This window comes from Helianthus annuus, chromosome 3 (genome assembly GCF_002127325.2).
Source record: "Helianthus annuus cultivar XRQ/B chromosome 3, HanXRQr2.0-SUNRISE, whole genome shotgun sequence".
Classification (NCBI taxonomy): Eukaryota; Viridiplantae; Streptophyta; class Magnoliopsida; order Asterales; family Asteraceae; genus Helianthus; species Helianthus annuus.
Window position 1 is genome coordinate 100,897,261 of NC_035435.2, and position 18,234 is coordinate 100,915,494.

Here is an 18,234-nt window from a genome sequence, read left to right on the forward strand (position 1 = left end):
ACTTTACATAACAACATGAACTTGATCTTTTATTAAAAACTTGTAGTAATATGGTAAAGTGTTTAGTAGGTTTGGTTATCCTCTGAAATACATTTACTCCTTGTTAAACCTCATTCTTGGAAGTTTTAGATGTTTACAACTTGTAAACATGTTTAACAAAAATGTTTATTTATAACCTCTTCTTGTTTCTCTAGCATTTCTACACTTGTTTTATCACTAAAAATAGTGCAAGTTTAGTAAAAACCATGATCTTCCAAAAATCATATTTTAAACTTGGTTCTTTTAGAAAAACCATTCATACATCTTAGATTTATAAGATTACTAGGTTACTTTGATTATTGTTTTTCAAGAAATCGTTCTATTCATCAAGTTCATGTTCATGCAAGAAGATGATCATCCTATGTTGTTACATAATCATCCTCCCACTTGCTAGATTATGTGTTTAATCACCATCTAGCAAGTTTCATGTGATGATTAACATCATCATCTCAAGAAATCAACAAGCAAACATGATTCATACACTAAACAACATCATTTCATCCATATATCATCATATGTAAGCTTTATGTTCAAGATTCAAGTGTATGTCTTTTAGTGATCTTGTTAATTGCATCATAATACATCTTTTAACCAATCAAAATAGAAGAAAACAAGGATCAAGAGAGTCTTACTACTAGCTTTAAGCTAGGGAAGAACAATGATGAAAATGGAGTGGATAAAAGCTTGTGTGAGTGGTCCTTCAAGTTCCATGAGTTCCAAGCCTTCTAACCTTGCTTCTTACACCTTGTGAGGAGCTTGGAATGGGTGAACTAAAAATGAAAATGGTGGTGGTGTGTGGGGATGGGGTCGGCCGAGAATAGGAGGGAAAGAGGAGAAGAGAGTTGGTGATTAGTGAAGATGAAGGTGTTAGTTACTTATAATCATATTTTGAGATTTATCCAAAGGGTCTATTGTCTCCATAGTACATTACATAATATAATCAAATCCCAAGAAAATCTTTGAAGATTTAAGTAATCTTGTAGGATTTTGGGAGGTGGGGCCATCCCTTGGGCCGTAAACAAGGAAGGGGGGGGTTAATTGTAACTTGTAAAGATAAGTGGGTAATTAGCTAGGGTGTTAAGTGTAAAGTCTAGTGTTTTATGTGTATCTTGCATTATGTAGTATGTTAGGGTGTTCGGGAACCATAACTAGCTCAGAAAAAGTAAAACAATGCTTCTAGCAATATTTTGGTGTTCCGGGTAATGTCCGGTTGTTCGGTTAGATACCGGTTCGTTAAAGTGTCAAGTTATTCCGTATAGTGATTTTTAAGTACCCTTTTGTGACACTTTTAATTCCCAACTCTTAGGAAAGTATACAGGACCATTTTGCCATATTTTTGCATGTTACTAGCATGTTAAAATGCTGATTTTTGCTGATTAATGCAGAATTCTGCACTTTGAGTGGGTTTTAGGCACTTTCCGGCACTTAAACTATCACCTAGTGACGCAGTTTTATGGTCCTTACTTCCCTACACAACATACTAGTGTAGTACCTTGACTCTGGCCCTTACGGGGTCTCAAAACACTGTCTGTCTATGTACTGACATTGTCAGCATGTTTCTGAGTTATCCGCTAACTGTGCTAGCTGTGCTTTGTGCATCGTCTATGTCACTAAAGTTTGTATGCAATAAGTGATGTGACAATATGAAATGTGATGCACATGTATGTATGATAAGAAATCAGAAAGCAGTTTAAGTCACCAGTTGTAATTAAGCACAGTCATTAAGCACAATTCAATATTAATTATTTGTACGGATACCTGTAATTATGAGGGTTGTCACACTACTATCGGCTTTAGTCACAGTCAATGCGATCACTCTTTATTCATATTTAAAGAGGGAACTCACATAGCCTTCATCTTACTTTATGTTGACGACATTTTGCTCATCACCTCCTCAATTGCATTACCTGATCAGTTTATGGGATTACTCTCTAATGAGTTCGCAATGAAAGATTTGGGTCCGATTAGTTACTTTCTTGGTGTACCCAAGTCGCTATTTTTATCTCAAGCAAAATACGCCATGGAAATAATAGAACGAGCAGGTCTAGCCGATTGTAACCCGGCTGCAACCCCGGTGGACACTCAACAAAAACTTAGAAGGAATTCTGGTACTCCTGTGGCTGACATCACCAAGTATCGCCGGCTAGTGGGCGCCTTACAATACATCACCTTCACGCGACCTGACATTTCTTACGCCGTTCAGCAAGTGTGTATGCATATGCACGCCCCACCCACAACACACATGCATGCTCTAAAACGTATAGTTCGGTATGTGAAAGGCACTTTATCATTTGGGCTTCATTTACATGCTTCATCACTTAGCTCGCTAATCTCCTACACGGATGCGGACTGGGGGTTGTCCCGATACATGTCGCTCGACATCCGGATATTGTGTATACATGGGCGACAACTTACTCTCATGGTCGTCAAAGAAAACAACCAACCTTATCACGTTCTAGTGCTGGAGCAGAATATCGTGGTGTCGCCAATGTCGTTTCAAAAGTATGTTGGCTACGGAATTTGCTTCTTGAATTACATCATCCGCCTACTCATGCCACTCTCGTTTATTGTGATAATGTTAGTACGATTTACCTGACGGGCAATCCTGTGCAACACCAACGTACTAAACATATCGAAATGGATATCCATTTTGTTCGTGAAAAAGTGGCAATGGGTTTGGTTCGAGTACTTCATGTCCCATCACGCTACTACATAGCTAACATCTTCACCGAAGGGTTACCCAAGATTCTCTTCCATGATTTTCGTTCCAGTCTCAACATTCGCGATCCTCCCGTTTCGACTGCGAAGGAGTATTAGAACATATGCACAATAGTTGTTATTAAGTGTAAATATTTGTAACAAATATAGAATAGTCAACCCGTTGTAATCTATAAATATAATTGAGATATTGAATAACAGACACAGGGAATTTACCCTACTTGTAAATACTGTGCATAACTTCTTACTGTGCATAACTTCTAACTGTTATGTTTTGCGTTACAATACTTTAATCATATATATGCTACGCATAAAATTTTAGCTCAATGTCTTGAACAAGCTTGGGCTTTTGACTCTCTAATCCATGAAATTTGAATTCACATTTTTGTCTACATGAAAATATACGCAAACAATTAGCGAGTTACTAGTGAATACGTAGTGTGTAGAAAGTATAAACCATATACGTGCTATAAATCACCATAAGGCCAGCGTATAGTAGCCACAAACCCGATAACAATATAAACAATAAGATTCTTCAAGATTGCTACAAAAAAATCATGTGTGAAGGAAAAAAGAGCTCAGCGAGGCAAACCCGATAACAATATAAACAATAAGATTCTTCAAGATTGCTACAAAAAAAATCATGTGTGAAGGAAAAAAGATCTCAGAGACGCCTATTTTGTAATCAGATAGAAATCAGACAGTATGTTGGACCCAACCAACAGTAAAGGCACAGAACGTCACAGCTCCTAGCTGCACCAGCCGGGAATCGAACCCGGGTCTGTACCGTGGCAGGGTACTATTCTACCACTAGACCACTGGTGCTTGTGTTTCCATATTTTTCATACATGCATAATATTGGAGACCCTGTCCTTTTCCGTGACAAGTATTAATGGGATCTTAAAGTTTTTATTTTGAATACACGTTTCCTCTTATTATGCCGTCGAATCCCAACTTTTATTTTATCTGCAACATATGCTTATATATTGTACACTATAATTCATCGAAATAAGATGTGTATATGTGTGCTATGCTATATGGATGAGGGACGATAGACATGTATTTTTATTATTATTACTTTGAACAGCTGATAAATACACATGTATTATTATTACATATACTGTTGATTTATTGTTATTTAAATGTTCTTAATTAGAATAACATTTGAAATTTAATTGCTTCTTATTACCATTCACATGTAGTAATTACCGCCCTATATTAAAAGTTTAAAGAAACTTGGTTCGGTCAGGTGTAAATCCATGCAAATTAGCATCCGAACAACGACCAATAACGCCAAGTGATTTACGTGACGTAAGACGTAGACGAAGTCAAATTTACACTGACACGTATTAGAAAGTCGAGGGGTTCAAAGTGAAATCTGAGGTGTATAAAAAGGGGGGTTGGAGTGTTTGGAAAATTATCTTTGCGCTTGGGGCAATGACGCAGCTAATGAGGTAATAACCGAGGCGCGTCAATTGCTGGTTGAAAACTATTTCCAAACCCCCCTCCTCGGCTTTGGGTCTCCCTTGGCCGTCGAGAATTTCTAGAAGGACTCCCTCTCGAGGGGAAAGTCCTACAATTTTTAGTTCCAATTTTTTTATTTTTTTATGTTGTTTTAAAGTGGTTAAGTACTTTATATTTGCAGTAGTTTGTTTTTAAATGCAGCCTGGTTTATTAAGTTAGTCTTTTTTGAAACAAATTAGATTATTTAGAGAAACATGTATTTATAAAATGTAAATCTAGAAGTGTTATTCCTTTATAAAATAAATGATATGTTTATATAATTTCGGCTATTCAGTAGCAACTGTTATATTAAACATTTACTATTATTGTTATATCTCACAAAAGCTTTTCATTATCTAAAAACTAGCGTGAAGATGCAATGACTAAATAGCCAAAAAAGATGGTTGTTCATTTGAGACAACCCGGTAGATATTATGGACCCATGGAGCCCCGGCCTGTTATCCTTCCACTGTCATGAGCGAGGGGTTTTCGCAGCTCTGTGAAACCAGCCTTACGCAGTGCCCCCTGCTTTAGGAACCATGTGGCCCAAGCTTTCGCTCAAGTCACACGGTCCAACTCACAACTTGGAACGGGCAAGCCGGATTATGCAACAGTGGGACCAATCTGACTGGGTTGAGTCACTGTCCAACAATCTTTAATACCCTCACTTGAGTTATAGGCAAGCGTTACCAAGCCCGGTGACTAGAGGTTTGCAAATGTGTTTTATAAAGAAGAGGAAAGATTGTTCCTTAGTTGATGTGGGATAGAAATGGTACTTCTTATATATAAACTGTAATATATCATAATGAGCAGTACTTGTTTTGCATATTTTGGACTTAACGAATTCTGAGAATAATATCACAGCCTAGAATATTAATGTTCCAGACCTCTCGTGCTTATTTTGTGGCGAGTACGCGGAGTCGAGTGACCATTTATTCGCTTCAAGGATCTGCTGGACCTTCATGGTTTCAGCCCAGGTTCCAGAAAAAAGAAGAAGGCAATTCATGCTCTAGTTTTGATTGTGATTTGGTGTATATGGAGAATGAGCAACGAGGTTTTGTTCGAGAATGCACAGCCGGAGATATCAAAAGTCTTGGTAAAAGTAAAATCGTTAAGCTATCTTTGGGTGAAAGCTCAATCAAGAGAATCTTCGGTTACGTGGGATGAATGGAGAAGGTTCCTTCCTCGATGAAGCACAACGTTCCTTCCTCGTTTGGTACCAACTGCATCTCCGTCCTACGGAGATATTCATTTTCCAGATTTCTTTCCTTGAGAGCTTCTCTCTGCGCAGCACGAATGCGCAATGAGAGGTCTGTTTGAATGATCATCTCCAAAGCTCAAACCCTTATGGGCTTGATTCTTTCCTTCTGACTCAAGCATCGGCGACTACATTCACCTTCCCTGGGTGATACTTAATCTCACAATCATAATCATTTAACAGCTCGACCCATCGTCTCTGTCTCATGTTAAGCTCTTTCTGGTCAAATATGTGCTGCAGACTCTTGTGATCAGTAAAGATTGTGCATCGGGTGCCATATAAGTAATGTCGCCAGATCTTTAATGCAAACACCACTGCGCCTAATTCCAAATCATGCGTGGTGTAATTTTTCTCGTGGACCTTCAACTGGCGAGAAGCATATGCTATAACCTTCTGTCACTGCATCAGCACACAGCCTAAACCTTGACGCAAAGCGTCGCAATATACCACGAATTCATCAGTGCCTTCGGGTAGGGACAAAATCGGTGCGTCGCAAAGCTTGTTCTTTAACAACTGAAAAGCTTCTTCTTGCTTGTCTCCCCATTCATACTTCTTGTCTTTTTGTGTGAGCGAGGTCAACGGTTGAGCGATTTTTGAAAAATCCTCAATGAACCAGCGATAATATCCTGCCAAACCTAGGAACTGTCGAATCTCAGTTGGCGTCTTCGGAGTCTCCATATTCTTGATCGCCTCGATCTTTGTGGGATCCACATGGATTCCATTTCTGTTAACCACATGACCAACAAACTGAATTTCTCGCAACCAGAACTCGCACTTCGAGAACTTGGCGTATAATTTCTCTTTCTTAAGCAGCTCTAAAATAGCTCTTAAGTGTTGCTCAAGTTCTTCCTTCGTCTTCGAGTAGATCAAAATGTCATCAATAAACACAATCACAAACTTATCGAGATAGGGCTTGCAGACTCTGTTCATCAAATCCATAAACACGGCCGGCGAGTTTGTCAAACCAAATGGCATAACCAGGAACTCGTAATGTCCATATCGAGTTCTAAAGGCCGTCTTTCGAACACTTTCCTCTTGAATTCTCAACTGGTGATAGCCTCATTGAAGATCGATCTTGGAGTAAAAACTCGAACCTTGTAGTTGATCGAACAGGTCATCTATCCTTGGCAAAGGATACCGATTCTTAATAGTCAACTTATTCAGCTCGCGATAGTCGATACACATGCGGAAACTACCATGCTTCTTTTTAACGAACAAGACTGGAGGTCCCCAAGGCGAGAAGCTTGGCCTGATAAATCCCTTGTCTAACAATTCCTAAAGTTGCGTCGACAACTCCTGCATTTCCGAAGGCGCAAGTCGATAAGGTGCCTTAGCTACAGGCGCGATGCCTGGAACTAAGTCAATGTGAAACTCGACTTGCCTTTGCAGCAGCAATCCTGGCAAGTCTTCTGGAAAGACTTCAGGATACTCCTTTACGACTGGAATATCTTCTAGTTTCGGTTCAGCGGCTTCCTTATCCACAATGTGTGCCAAGAAGGCAACACATCCCTTTTTCAAACATTTTCTAGCCGTCAAGCAACTAATGATCCTTAGAGGCGTATCGCGCTTCTCTCCATGTACCACAATCGTTTCTTCATCCGCCTTTGGAATGCGTGTGATCTTCTCATGACATACAATCTCGGCTCTGTTGCTTGACAACCAATCCATCCCTACTACCATATCGAAGCTTCCCAACTCGACTGGCAGTAGATCCAGTGTAAACTCGTGTTCTCCCAGTTCTATCACGCATCCTCTGATGACTTCATTTGCCTCAACTAGCTTTCCATTTGCTAGTTCTATCGAATATGGGATATCTAGCTTACTGGCTACCAACCCAAGTATATTCTTAAACTCTAGCGATACAAAACTATAATCGGCACCAGTATCAAACAGTACAGATGCAAAGCATTGATTGATAGGGAACGTACCAGTAACCACATTTGGATCTTGGCGAGCTTCTCTCGCTCCTATGTTGAAAACTCTTCCTTGTGCCTGATTGAGCTTTGGGCATTCTCGCTTAAAGTGCCCCATGTCTCCAACCTGGTCCTTGACCATTACCGTTCCCATTACCACCTCGATTGTTGTTTGCTCCCCGGTTACCAACTTGATTCCCAACATTTCCACGATTTCCATTCCCACCATTTCCTCCTTGCGGGCGGTTTCCATTGCCATTTCCATAACCTCTTTGATTACCACGACCAACACCAGTACCAGCCCAGCATGTTTCCTTCGAATGGCCAGTCTTCCCATAAGACTCACATTTCCTTAACCTGCACTGGCCGGAATGATGGTACTGGCATACATCACATTTGGGCAAAGCGCCCATATATCCCTTCCCTTTGACTTCAGCACCAGTCTTGACCTCGACTGGTGGGTTCGCATCCTTCTTCTTGTTGGCGTTGCTGGTACCCTTCTTAAAGTTTGAGAAATTCCTTTTGTTTTCTCCCGAGGACTCAACATGAGTCTCCTTTTTTTTTCTGGTCAGAGATTGAAAACTTGTTTAACCTGATAGCTTCCTCAGTCAGTGATACACTCAAATCAATACCCTCAGTAATTGTTGCATGCTTTGACGATGTTACCATACTCATAATCTGAGGTGCCAACCCCCAAATGAAACGCTCAACGCGTTTGAATTCCAGACTAACCATGTATGGCACCACGTGAGATAGATCGTGAAATCTCTGAACATATTCAACAATTTTTTGGTCCGTCCATTTTGAGATGCCAAAATTCAGTTTCCAGCTTTTGGATTTCAGCCCTGGAGCAGTATTTCATCCTCATGAGCTCCTTCAATTCAGCCCATGACATGGCATAAGCAGCTTCTTCCCCCAGGGTTTGGACTTGAAGATTCCACCAGGATAAGGCACCATCTAGAAAGAGTCCTGAGATGTAGGTGACTTGTTGTTCAGGAGCGCACTTGCTCATCCTTATCACAGAATCCGTCTTTTCTGTCCATCTGACAAAGGCTACAGCACCCCCGGTGCTGTCAAAATTTAATGGCTTACAGTCTAGAAATTGTTTATAGGTACAGCTATGGGGTGGGTTGTTTCCAGAGGTACCCCCGCTATGTTCTGAGCGCTGGGCCTCGTGCTGTGCAATAGCCTGTGAAATCCATTCCTGTAACTCCGCCTCAGTAGTGGGCAAACGAGTTGCTCTTCGTGGAGGCATCTTCTATAAGAAGGTTGCGTCGGTCATGTCATAATAAGTATAGTAAGTATGTAATACGCGCATGTAATAACATTTATCAACACAAGTATACACATAACATCCCATGTTGTAACACAAACAAGTAATCCAACAATGTATGTAATGCGAATGTTGCGATTGAGCTATCATATATCAAGACCACAAGTACAGTTTTACAAGTTTCACAATAGTATCATACATCAAAATGGGACTGTAGGGTCACATCACCCCCGTCCAAATCGTCTAACAACTATAACAATCAAAAGTCAAGAGTCAAAGTGTGGTCTTCGAAAAGTTGTGCAATCTGGCTCAATAGCTGCACTCTCATCAAAACATGCTATCTGCATAAAACCAAAAACCTCTAAGCTGATGGGGGAGGAGGAGGAGGTGGAGGAACGAAAATCAACCTGTGCAAATGCGCCAAATCCTCCTCAAGTGCATGAACAATACGCAGTAGGTAAGCAATCTGCTGCTCCATAGTGAGGAAACGAACATCAAAATCAGGATATGGTAGAAGTGGAGCCGGTGGAGTCGTGAATGGTGACTGACAATGACAAGGCGGAGGACGTGGGATCCTCTCTAACTCCATGACTCTCCTACACAGCATCTCCTGCTGGAGCTGTAGGGACAAGAGAAACTCATCCCTCGAGTATCCAATGTGGAAGGGATGGTATGGATCAGATATAGGCATCACGTTGGGCGGAAACCAAATCAGTGGCTCGCCCGTGGGTGCAGAAGAAGGAGCGGTGTGTGTAAACTATGGCATGAAATGATCGGCTGCTGACACAGAAGGTATCTGACTGGGCTGCTGACTCGATGGTCCTTCCCCTGGATGGAGAGGAAGGATATCCTGAAGGAATGTGACTGGTAGATCTGTGCGGTGAATGTCGGACTCATGTGGGTGAAATGGGGCGATATCAACGGGTGCCTGGGTAGATGCAGGTGGGGGAATAAGTGGTCGAACAAAAGGAGGATAGTCGTCGTCGTCCTCAATCCACCCATTGCGGGTGTGAACATATCTGGGGTCTACATGGGTAGCAAAAGGAGCACGATCAACAAGTACAGGGATCGGGTCAGGCAAAGGTGGTGCAGAAATAGGTACATCAGCAGGGATAGGGTCATGCACAGGTAGAGGGTCGTGAGCAGGTATAGGCTCTGGTACAATCTCAGGCTCAGGGTCAGCTGGAGCATACTCAAGATCAGCGGGTATATCAAAGAGCTGATCATCAGGAATGATAGGTGCCTCAAAAGGTGGCTCGTCAGGTACAAACTCAATCTCATGATCAGGGTCAAAGTCGTGTGGAAAGATAGGTGCGGCAGACATCGCTGTGTCGGAATCAGTATTAGTGGGATAATGTTGCACGCCCCATGCGTGTAAAGTAGCAGATGATACGGACTCGAATGAGTCAGGACTTGAATGGTCAGATGAGATCTCAACAACAGGAATCTCGACCAACGGAACAGCAATGATATCAGCGACTGGAATCTCGACAAGCGGAACAACAACGTCATCATCGACTGGAATCTCTGCAAGCGGAATAGCGACGTTATTATCAACCGGAGCCCCGCCATCCTGGGCATCCTCAGGGGGACCCTCGATAAAGAGATCGATGTCGTCGTCAAACATATCATCAAGAGGCAGATCCTCCAAAGGAAATGCAGCAAGAGGAAAAGGAGCAGGGATCGGGACAAGAAGTAGATCCCCGTCATGAAAACCATCAGCTATAGGTATGTCATCTCCAAAATCTGGTAAAGCAAAGGGATGAAAGTCATCATCGTCGCTGCTCGTAGTGTCTGAAGTGAAAACCTCAGGGTCTGTGGCTATCTCGTCATCTGAGACTATGGCCATAGGCTCTATCGTGTTCGATACTCCACTCTCAAAAGAAGATGACATAATGTCTGTGACAAAACAATCACACATATGCACATATATTAACAATCATCAAGTAAGCATGTAAGTAGTAAAAATGTAAACATGTAATCATCCTAGTCTTCCCCAGACTATCCCACCCAGCCTCTCAGACTGAACTCCCTAGTCTCTCAGACTAAAACCTTCCCAGTTTCTCAAACTGACTACCCAGTCTCTAAGACTCGATTTTTCCCCAGTCTCTAAGACTAAATTTCCCCAGTCTCTAAGACTGAACCTCCCCAGTCTTATAAGACTGAACCTCCCTAGTCTCTTAGACTGAATTATAAATATATAGCCTTTGAAATGTGTTTTGTACCCTTTTGTTTGTAAAAATGTCTGTTCCCTGGATCTGGACATTTTGTGTATGCAATGTAAAAATGTTTCCGTGAGAGCCCTAATGATCGTAGTCTACACTCGAGATGGAATCCTAGTTCGCTACGATCGAAGCTCTGATACCAAGCTGTCACACCCTGACTTTTGCGGAAGCGTGGTTATTTGGTGTGACTTCTTAATACCATAGCATTCAATCATAACAACGCTATATGATAAAAACATGAGATGCTTACCCATTAATTAAGTTTAAAAAATACCACAACATATTTGTCTTGAAAAGATCGACACTAATTTAAGTTACAAACCATGACATGTTCAACTGAGTTCATAAAGACTCCACAAAAGACTTTAAGTAAATCCTGAGTTTAGAAATATGTATCCCGTCCAGGAATAGGATACATCCCCTGAACTCAACAACCATGGGTAACATCTTTTTATTCTCGACGCAGCTTGAAGACACATACATACCCCTGCCAGATCCACTAGTTTCCTGAAATACATGTAGTTTGAAAAACATCAATAAAAGTTGAGCGAGTTCATGTGTATGTGTATGAATAAACCTTTAAAGTATGTCTGTATGTATGAAAGTCCTTGGTATGTAGCAATAAGGAAAAAGAGATCACCAATGGTTTGCAAGGCCATTGGTATGTGTGAAATGGTGCAGGAAGACTCAAACCTAGCAAATTTGTACCGGGCCTCCGGCTGGAAGACATAGTCACCACTATGGGCCACCCTGGTCCCCATGGGTGTGGGCTCACTACACTCAAATAGATCTATCACTCATGTCCCTCGGTTCTACGACGAGGATTAATGGCCTTAAGTGTTGTACCCACCCTTCACATGATCTAGTAGTAAACCCTCCTTAAGCTAATCATACCATGTATAAAACGTTTGTAATAATCGTAACATGTATTTCACCCCCGAAGTATAAAACTGAAAACAGTTAAAAGAAAAGGGGGGCATGAACTCACAGTATTGCGTCTTCTCGATCGTAATCCAAATTCTCTTCAGCAAACCCGACTACCTACAACGTGCTAGGGTCTATTAGACGAACGGGTCGTGCCTTGCTTTTGTATTTTTGTTTTTGAGTTACATTTCGAATGTTCCAAATATTATTCCAAGTCATAATCACTTGTTAAAATAATACTTTTTTTAACTTTAAATTATATTTAGTTTTGGAATAATTGTTTAATCAATATTTTTGTATTAATACTTTTCAAGTATTTAATTCCGTATTTCCTTCCCAAGGATGGGGGTATTTTATACATGTACTTTTCTATTCTTGCATTTGTATTCTCCAAGATAATATATTTCTAAGTCTCACTTTAGAAAATATATATATAACTTATTAGTCAAAAGTGTTGTATTCCAAGAAAATATATATTCTTCCCAAAAATCATATATCTTCTAAATATACTAGGAAAATATATTTTAACTTCCAAAAAATAATATATTTTCTCTTTGTCGAAAATATGAAAATATGATATAACTTAGTAATATTTACAAAAATCATATTTTCACTTCTTGTATCCAAAATAATATTTACCAAAAATATATTTGTAACGGTATTTTCCGGAATATTTCATAAGTTACGTTTTTACGTTCGGTTTCACAATAACAAGTGTGTAACTTATATTTTATTCCTTATGATTTTTGGTATTATTTTGGAGTTGTAAACTCTTGGTATTTGTAAGTTATATTATTTTACCCTAAGATAATATAACTACTCCACAAAGTGTACAAATATTCATACAAGTGTCTTAATATAAAATATATACTCTAAATATATATTTATCCATTTTTATTTACAAAAACCAACCTCCAATACTTGTATTTTTGCAACAAAATTTATGGCAAGTTTATGTTGAAAAACATAGTTTAAAACATACTTGTCTAGAAAATATTTTCTAAGTGTTTGCATTTTTAGAAAATTTGACCCATTAGAGGTAAAGCATGGCACGAGTTGAACGGTCAAAATCACCCCATTTATAAAGAGTTTGTTGCTTGCTTATCTTCTTCCTAGCTGCCAATGCTTACCATTGATAAGCTCCAGCAAACACTATACAAGTAGGAATGCCAGATATATTGCGGTGATTAAAGCTGCATTGCAGACAAGTAATCAAAAGCAGGTTGATTAGTTGTGTAAGAAGATTGAAAGAAGTGTGAGTTTGTTACTAATCCCACATCGGCTGAGTGTATGAAAAGAAGTGAAATCTGAGGTGTATAGAAAGGGGGGTTGGAGTTTTTGGAAAATTATCTTTGCGCTTGGGGCAATGACGCAGCTAATGAGGTAATAACCGAGGCGCGTCAATTGCTGGTTGAAAACTATTTCCAAACCCCCTCCTCGGCTTTGGGTCTCCCTTGGCCGTCGAGAATTTCTGGAAGGACTCCCTCTCGAGGGGAAAGTCCTACAATTTTTAGTTCCAATTTTTTTATTTATTTATGTTGTTTTAAATTGGTTAAGTACTTTATATTTGCAGTAGTTTGTTTTTAAATGCAGCCTGGTTTATTAAGTTAGTCTTTTTTGAAACAAATTAGATTATTCAGAGAAACATGTATTTATAAAATGTAAATCTAGAAGTGTTATTCCTTTATAAAATAAATGATATGTTTATATAATTTCGGCTATTCAGTAGCAACTGTTATATTAAACATTTACTATTATTGTTATATCTCACAAAAGCTTTTCATTATCTAAAAAGTAAAAACTAGCGTGAAGATGCAATGACTAAATAGCCAAAAAAGATGGTTGTTCATTTGAGACAACCCGGTAGATATTATGGACCCATGGAGCCCCGGCATGTTATCCTTCCACTGTCATGAGCGAGGGGTTTTCGCAGCTCTGTGAAACCAGCCTTACGCAGTGCCCCCTGCTTTAAGAACCATGTGGCCCAAGCTTTCGCTCAAGCCACATGGTCCAACTCACAACTTGGAACGGGCAAGCCAGATTATGCAACAGTGGGACCAATCTGACTGGGTTGAGTCACTGTCCAACAATCTTTAATACCCTCACTTGAGTTATAGGCAAGCGTTACCAAGCCCGGTGACTAGAGGTTTGCAAATGTGTTTTATAAAGAAGAGGAAAGATTGTTCCTTAGTTGATGTGGGATAGAAATGGTACTTTTTATATATAAACTGTAATATATCATAATGAGCAGTACTTGTTTTGCATATTTTGGACTTAACGAATTCTGAGAATAATATCACAGCCTAGAATATTAATGTTCCAGACCTCTCGTGCTTGTTTTGTGGCGAGTACGCGGAGTCGAGTGACCATTTATTCGCTTCAAGGATCTGCTGGACCGTCATGGTTTCAGCCCAGGTTCCAGAAAAAAAAGAACGCAATTCATGCTCTAGTTTTGATTGTGATTTGGTGTATATGGAGAATGGGCAACGGGGTTTTGTTCGAGAATGCACAGCTGGAGATATCAAAAGTCTTGGTAGAAGTAAAATCGTTAAGCTATCTTTGGGTAAAAGTTGTGGCAGTGGCGGACCCAGGAATTTTTTCATGGGGATGCGGAACATTTTTAAAAATTTTAGGCCCCAAGGTATATAAGTAAAAAAATTGGTTCGTATCGGGTCGGTTCGAGTCGGGTCGGGTCGGTTCATGTAAAACAAAAGAACATCAAACTAAATGGTTGATATGGTCCTCTTAGTAGATATGCCCTTGTAATCTCATCTCGTTGATTCACGTTATATGATTCAATCGGCTTGCGATTATAAGCATCCGAAGGAAGAGTATCCACATTAACGAATTCAGAAGATGTATCAACTTTCCTCTTGAGAAGTCGCGCCATAACGTCCCTACTCATACTCATGGTTCCTATCGGCTATCACAAACAAATTGATCTATAAGTTCATGGCTCCATAACATGTTACATAATGTATCAAGTATTCAAACACTAGAAATCATAATGTAAATCACACTAAAAATCATCTAAACATCATATACACCATTAAAAAAAAACCCAAACATGATCGTATATAACCCACCACAAAAAAGACAAAATATCACCATCATCACTAACAAAATATAAATATATAACCCACCACAAAACAAAATATCATCACTAACAAGAAGCACATGTCTCCTGCCATCAAAAATCACTTCAGGTGGCTACGGGTTCCGTCCCACCCCACCAAAAATCAACCAAAAAATCAACCAAAAATCATCAAAAATAACAAAGAAAATTACCCGTGTTCGGTCGGTGGTGGTATGATGGCTGATTACGGTGGTATGCGGCTGCTGTTGTCGCTGATGTTCTGATCGCTGGCGTGCGTACAGGGATGATAGAGAGCGGGAGGGAATATGTAAGGGTTTTGGGCTTGTTTATTTTATTTTAGTTTGAAATATTGTTGATTTGTTAGGTTTGTTTATTGGGCTAAGACTTAGTAGTGGGCTAGTTAAAGGTATTGGGTATTTGAGTTTAGTTATTTAGGAATTAAAAGTTATATAATTTAGGTAGTGTTTTTAAAAAAATAAGAGTTTACTAAAAAAAATTTAAAATATAAATGGATAACACTTTTTACCTAAGAGGTGCGGACAAAAAAATTCCAAGGGGTGCGGACGGAAAATTTCAAGGGGTGCGGATGAGATTTTCGACGGAACTTAACACTAAAATTTTTTTTTCCCGGGGGTGCGCCCGCCCACCTTGGGCAACCCTTAACTCCGCCCCTGAGCTGTGGGATGAATGGAGAAGGTTCCAAGTCTTTGTGTAAGTCGAGTTTGGGTAAGTTTGGTGGATCTCTTTGTATGTATGTTCTTGTGTAATTTTGGTGCCTAGCACCTTGCAGATTGAATAAATAACTGTTTTGGGTAAGTTTTACGGCATCTGGTTTATCTTATTAAACATCCGGCATCTGTTTTATATTATTAAACATTGATAATGAATGTAGATGATGTACGATTGATATTCTTAACGAAATCTGAGAATATATCACAGCCTAAAATTTATGTTGTAAACCTTAAAAGAATATATAAACATGAACATTAAAGCATTTTAACTTTTTAAGTTTGGTTGTGCCAGTGTGAAACTTTTCTTCAGTGTTCTTATAATAAGTTAAATAACTGTTTTGAATATGTTTTAAGGAAACTATTTTATAGGGTTAGGTTAATAAGTGAACAACCCCCTTGATTGTTAACACTAGTGAACTAATCCTAGCCCTTGATTATCAGTACTCAAGTGTAAATCAATGGCCTGGATTTGTTGGTGAAACTCAGTAAGGTTACTAGCAATAGCAGGCTCAATGTTCAATGTTCTGAAATCGAGTAGAGAATGTTACCGTAGAATCAAAGAAATTGAGTAGAGAATCTTGTGCTATCATTAAATGGATAAAGATGAGGATGATCAAATGATGGATCTTGAGAGAGAACGGCGTATTGGTTATAGGGTTTTCTCATAAGAGGCTGTACTGTACTATTACGAAGACGTGGAAGATTGATTGTGTTGAGTGTGGAAAGAGGAAACCAATTATTCGGTGAGGGAGATGGAAAGTTACAGTAGATTGGAAGATGGAAAATGAGTTCTGGAGGAGGAGGAGAGAAGATGAGTTATATAAATCACAGTGCGTAACCTGCAAAGCATTAATTGAGCCCCATGTAAAAACCCCATATCTCTATTTTGAAATTCACATTCAAATGAAGATGTTTAAATAATTTATGTATTTTAAATAAATGAAGTGATTTTTTTAAATAAATGAAAGTGATATTATGATGTAATAATTAAGTAAGAAAAGCTGAGTTTGCATAGCTCATTGCTCGCCACGTAACCTTTTGCGATGTCAGCCAATAGTCTCCTTTAATAGTAAGTAAAGATTGTTTAAGTGCACTTAAATCAAGATTTTTTTTAACAAAAACACCATAAGTTAGTTATAAGTTATTATTAGAAGATACGCACAATATTTGTTATTAAGTGTAAATATTTGTGACAAATATAAAATAGCCAACCCATTGTAATCTATAAATATAGTTGAGATATGGAATAATAGACATAGGGAATTTACCCTACTTTCAAGGTATCAAGAGACCATTCTCTCTCCCTCTAATCTTTCGATCCTCTACCACCCTTTGCCGCGCCTCCTACCACCCTTAGTGGCCTTCCCTCTTCCATTCCCTATCCCTCTACATCAATGGATCCGAAAACCCACCCTGCTATTACCATCACCAACATCAAAACTCTCATTCCCATTACTCTGGAATTGGAGACGAGCCAATATGCAACATGGGCCGAGTTATTCAAGATTCACTGTCGTGTTTATCAAGTCATTGATCATCTCACCTCTCGTAAGGAAGACACTACTCCTGCGGCAAAGGAAGATGTCAAAGACAAGGATACGGGTCCGGCAGCCTCTTCCACAGATGAGAGATGAGATCTGGGATATCTCCAATGCCATAGACCTTCAATGGATCTATGGCACCATTTCTTCCGATCTACTCGACACTATCATTCGCCCGGTTATCCGAAGCATTTTTCATGACAATCAAACTACAAGAGTTGTTTATCTTGAACGCAAGTTTGCTAATGTCCGTCTTAACTCTTTTCCAAGTATGACCGCTTATTGTCAAGAGGTAAAATTTCTCTATGATCAACTTGCTAATATCGGCTCCCCTGTCACCGAACAGAAATTTGTTATTCAATTGTTAACAGGCCTTTCGGAAGCCTATGGTGGAATTGCTTCCATTATTCAGAATACCAAACCTCTCCTGACTTTTTACGAGGCTAGATCACAGTTATGCCTTGAGGAAACCACTAAAGCCAACCGTGTTTCAAATGATACGACACTCCACAACTCTCACCAGCAAACCTACCCTCCACCTCCCACTTCGCATCAATCCTCTCAACCCAACACTCGTGGTGGACGTGGCCGTGGTCGTGGCCGAGGTCGCGGGTGTGGTCGTCACTCATCACCCGGCTAGAACGAGGCACCTAGCAACCCCAACCCGAAATCTCCTAACCCTACCAATCCAAACTCACCACAGTGGTCAGCCAATCAACCCTAGTGGCCCAATAAGAGCACCGGCCCAAATAAATTGTATCCAAACTAGGCCACGCCCAACAACCCTTATCCAAACTAGCCCACTCCACCTTGCTTGTACCCCACTTCTCCAGCCCAGCAGCCACGGCCCAATTACAACAGCCCAAGACCCTACCCAAGTCAACCTCAGGGGTTTCTAGGCCCGTGTCCTCAGGCCCAACAGACCATTATTGCTACTGAGCCCACTTACTGTCACACCCTAACCGATGGCGGAAACATCGGGATGAGACGAAAACTAGATTTCAAGAGACTT

The 18,234-nt window shown here is 39.9% G+C and overlaps 1 protein-coding gene and 3 non-coding genes across 4 annotated transcripts; 2 read left to right on the forward strand and 2 right to left on the reverse strand.

Moving 5' to 3' along the window:
* Positions 1-3,511: 3,511 nt before the first annotated feature.
* On the reverse strand, positions 3,512-3,582 carry TRNAG-GCC. The gene has a single exon. It is a non-coding gene; the product is annotated as a tRNA-Gly (tRNA).
* A 594-nt stretch (positions 3,583-4,176) lies between these two features.
* On the forward strand, positions 4,177-4,330 carry LOC118490792. Its single transcript, XR_004890019.1, has one exon. It is a non-coding gene; the product is annotated as a U4 spliceosomal RNA (small nuclear RNA).
* Positions 4,331-9,461: 5,131 nt separating this feature from the next.
* LOC110931879 (SH3 domain-containing protein C23A1.17-like) lies at positions 9,462-10,598 on the reverse strand. The gene has a single exon (XM_022175252.1). It carries the CDS (start codon positions 10,596-10,598, stop codon positions 9,462-9,464), a length of 1,137 nt encoding a protein of 378 aa, XP_022030944.1.
* Positions 10,599-13,201: 2,603 nt separating this feature from the next.
* On the forward strand, positions 13,202-13,354 carry LOC118490791. The gene has a single exon (XR_004890018.1). It is a non-coding gene; the product is annotated as a U4 spliceosomal RNA (small nuclear RNA).
* Positions 13,355-18,234: the final 4,880 nt, after the last annotated feature.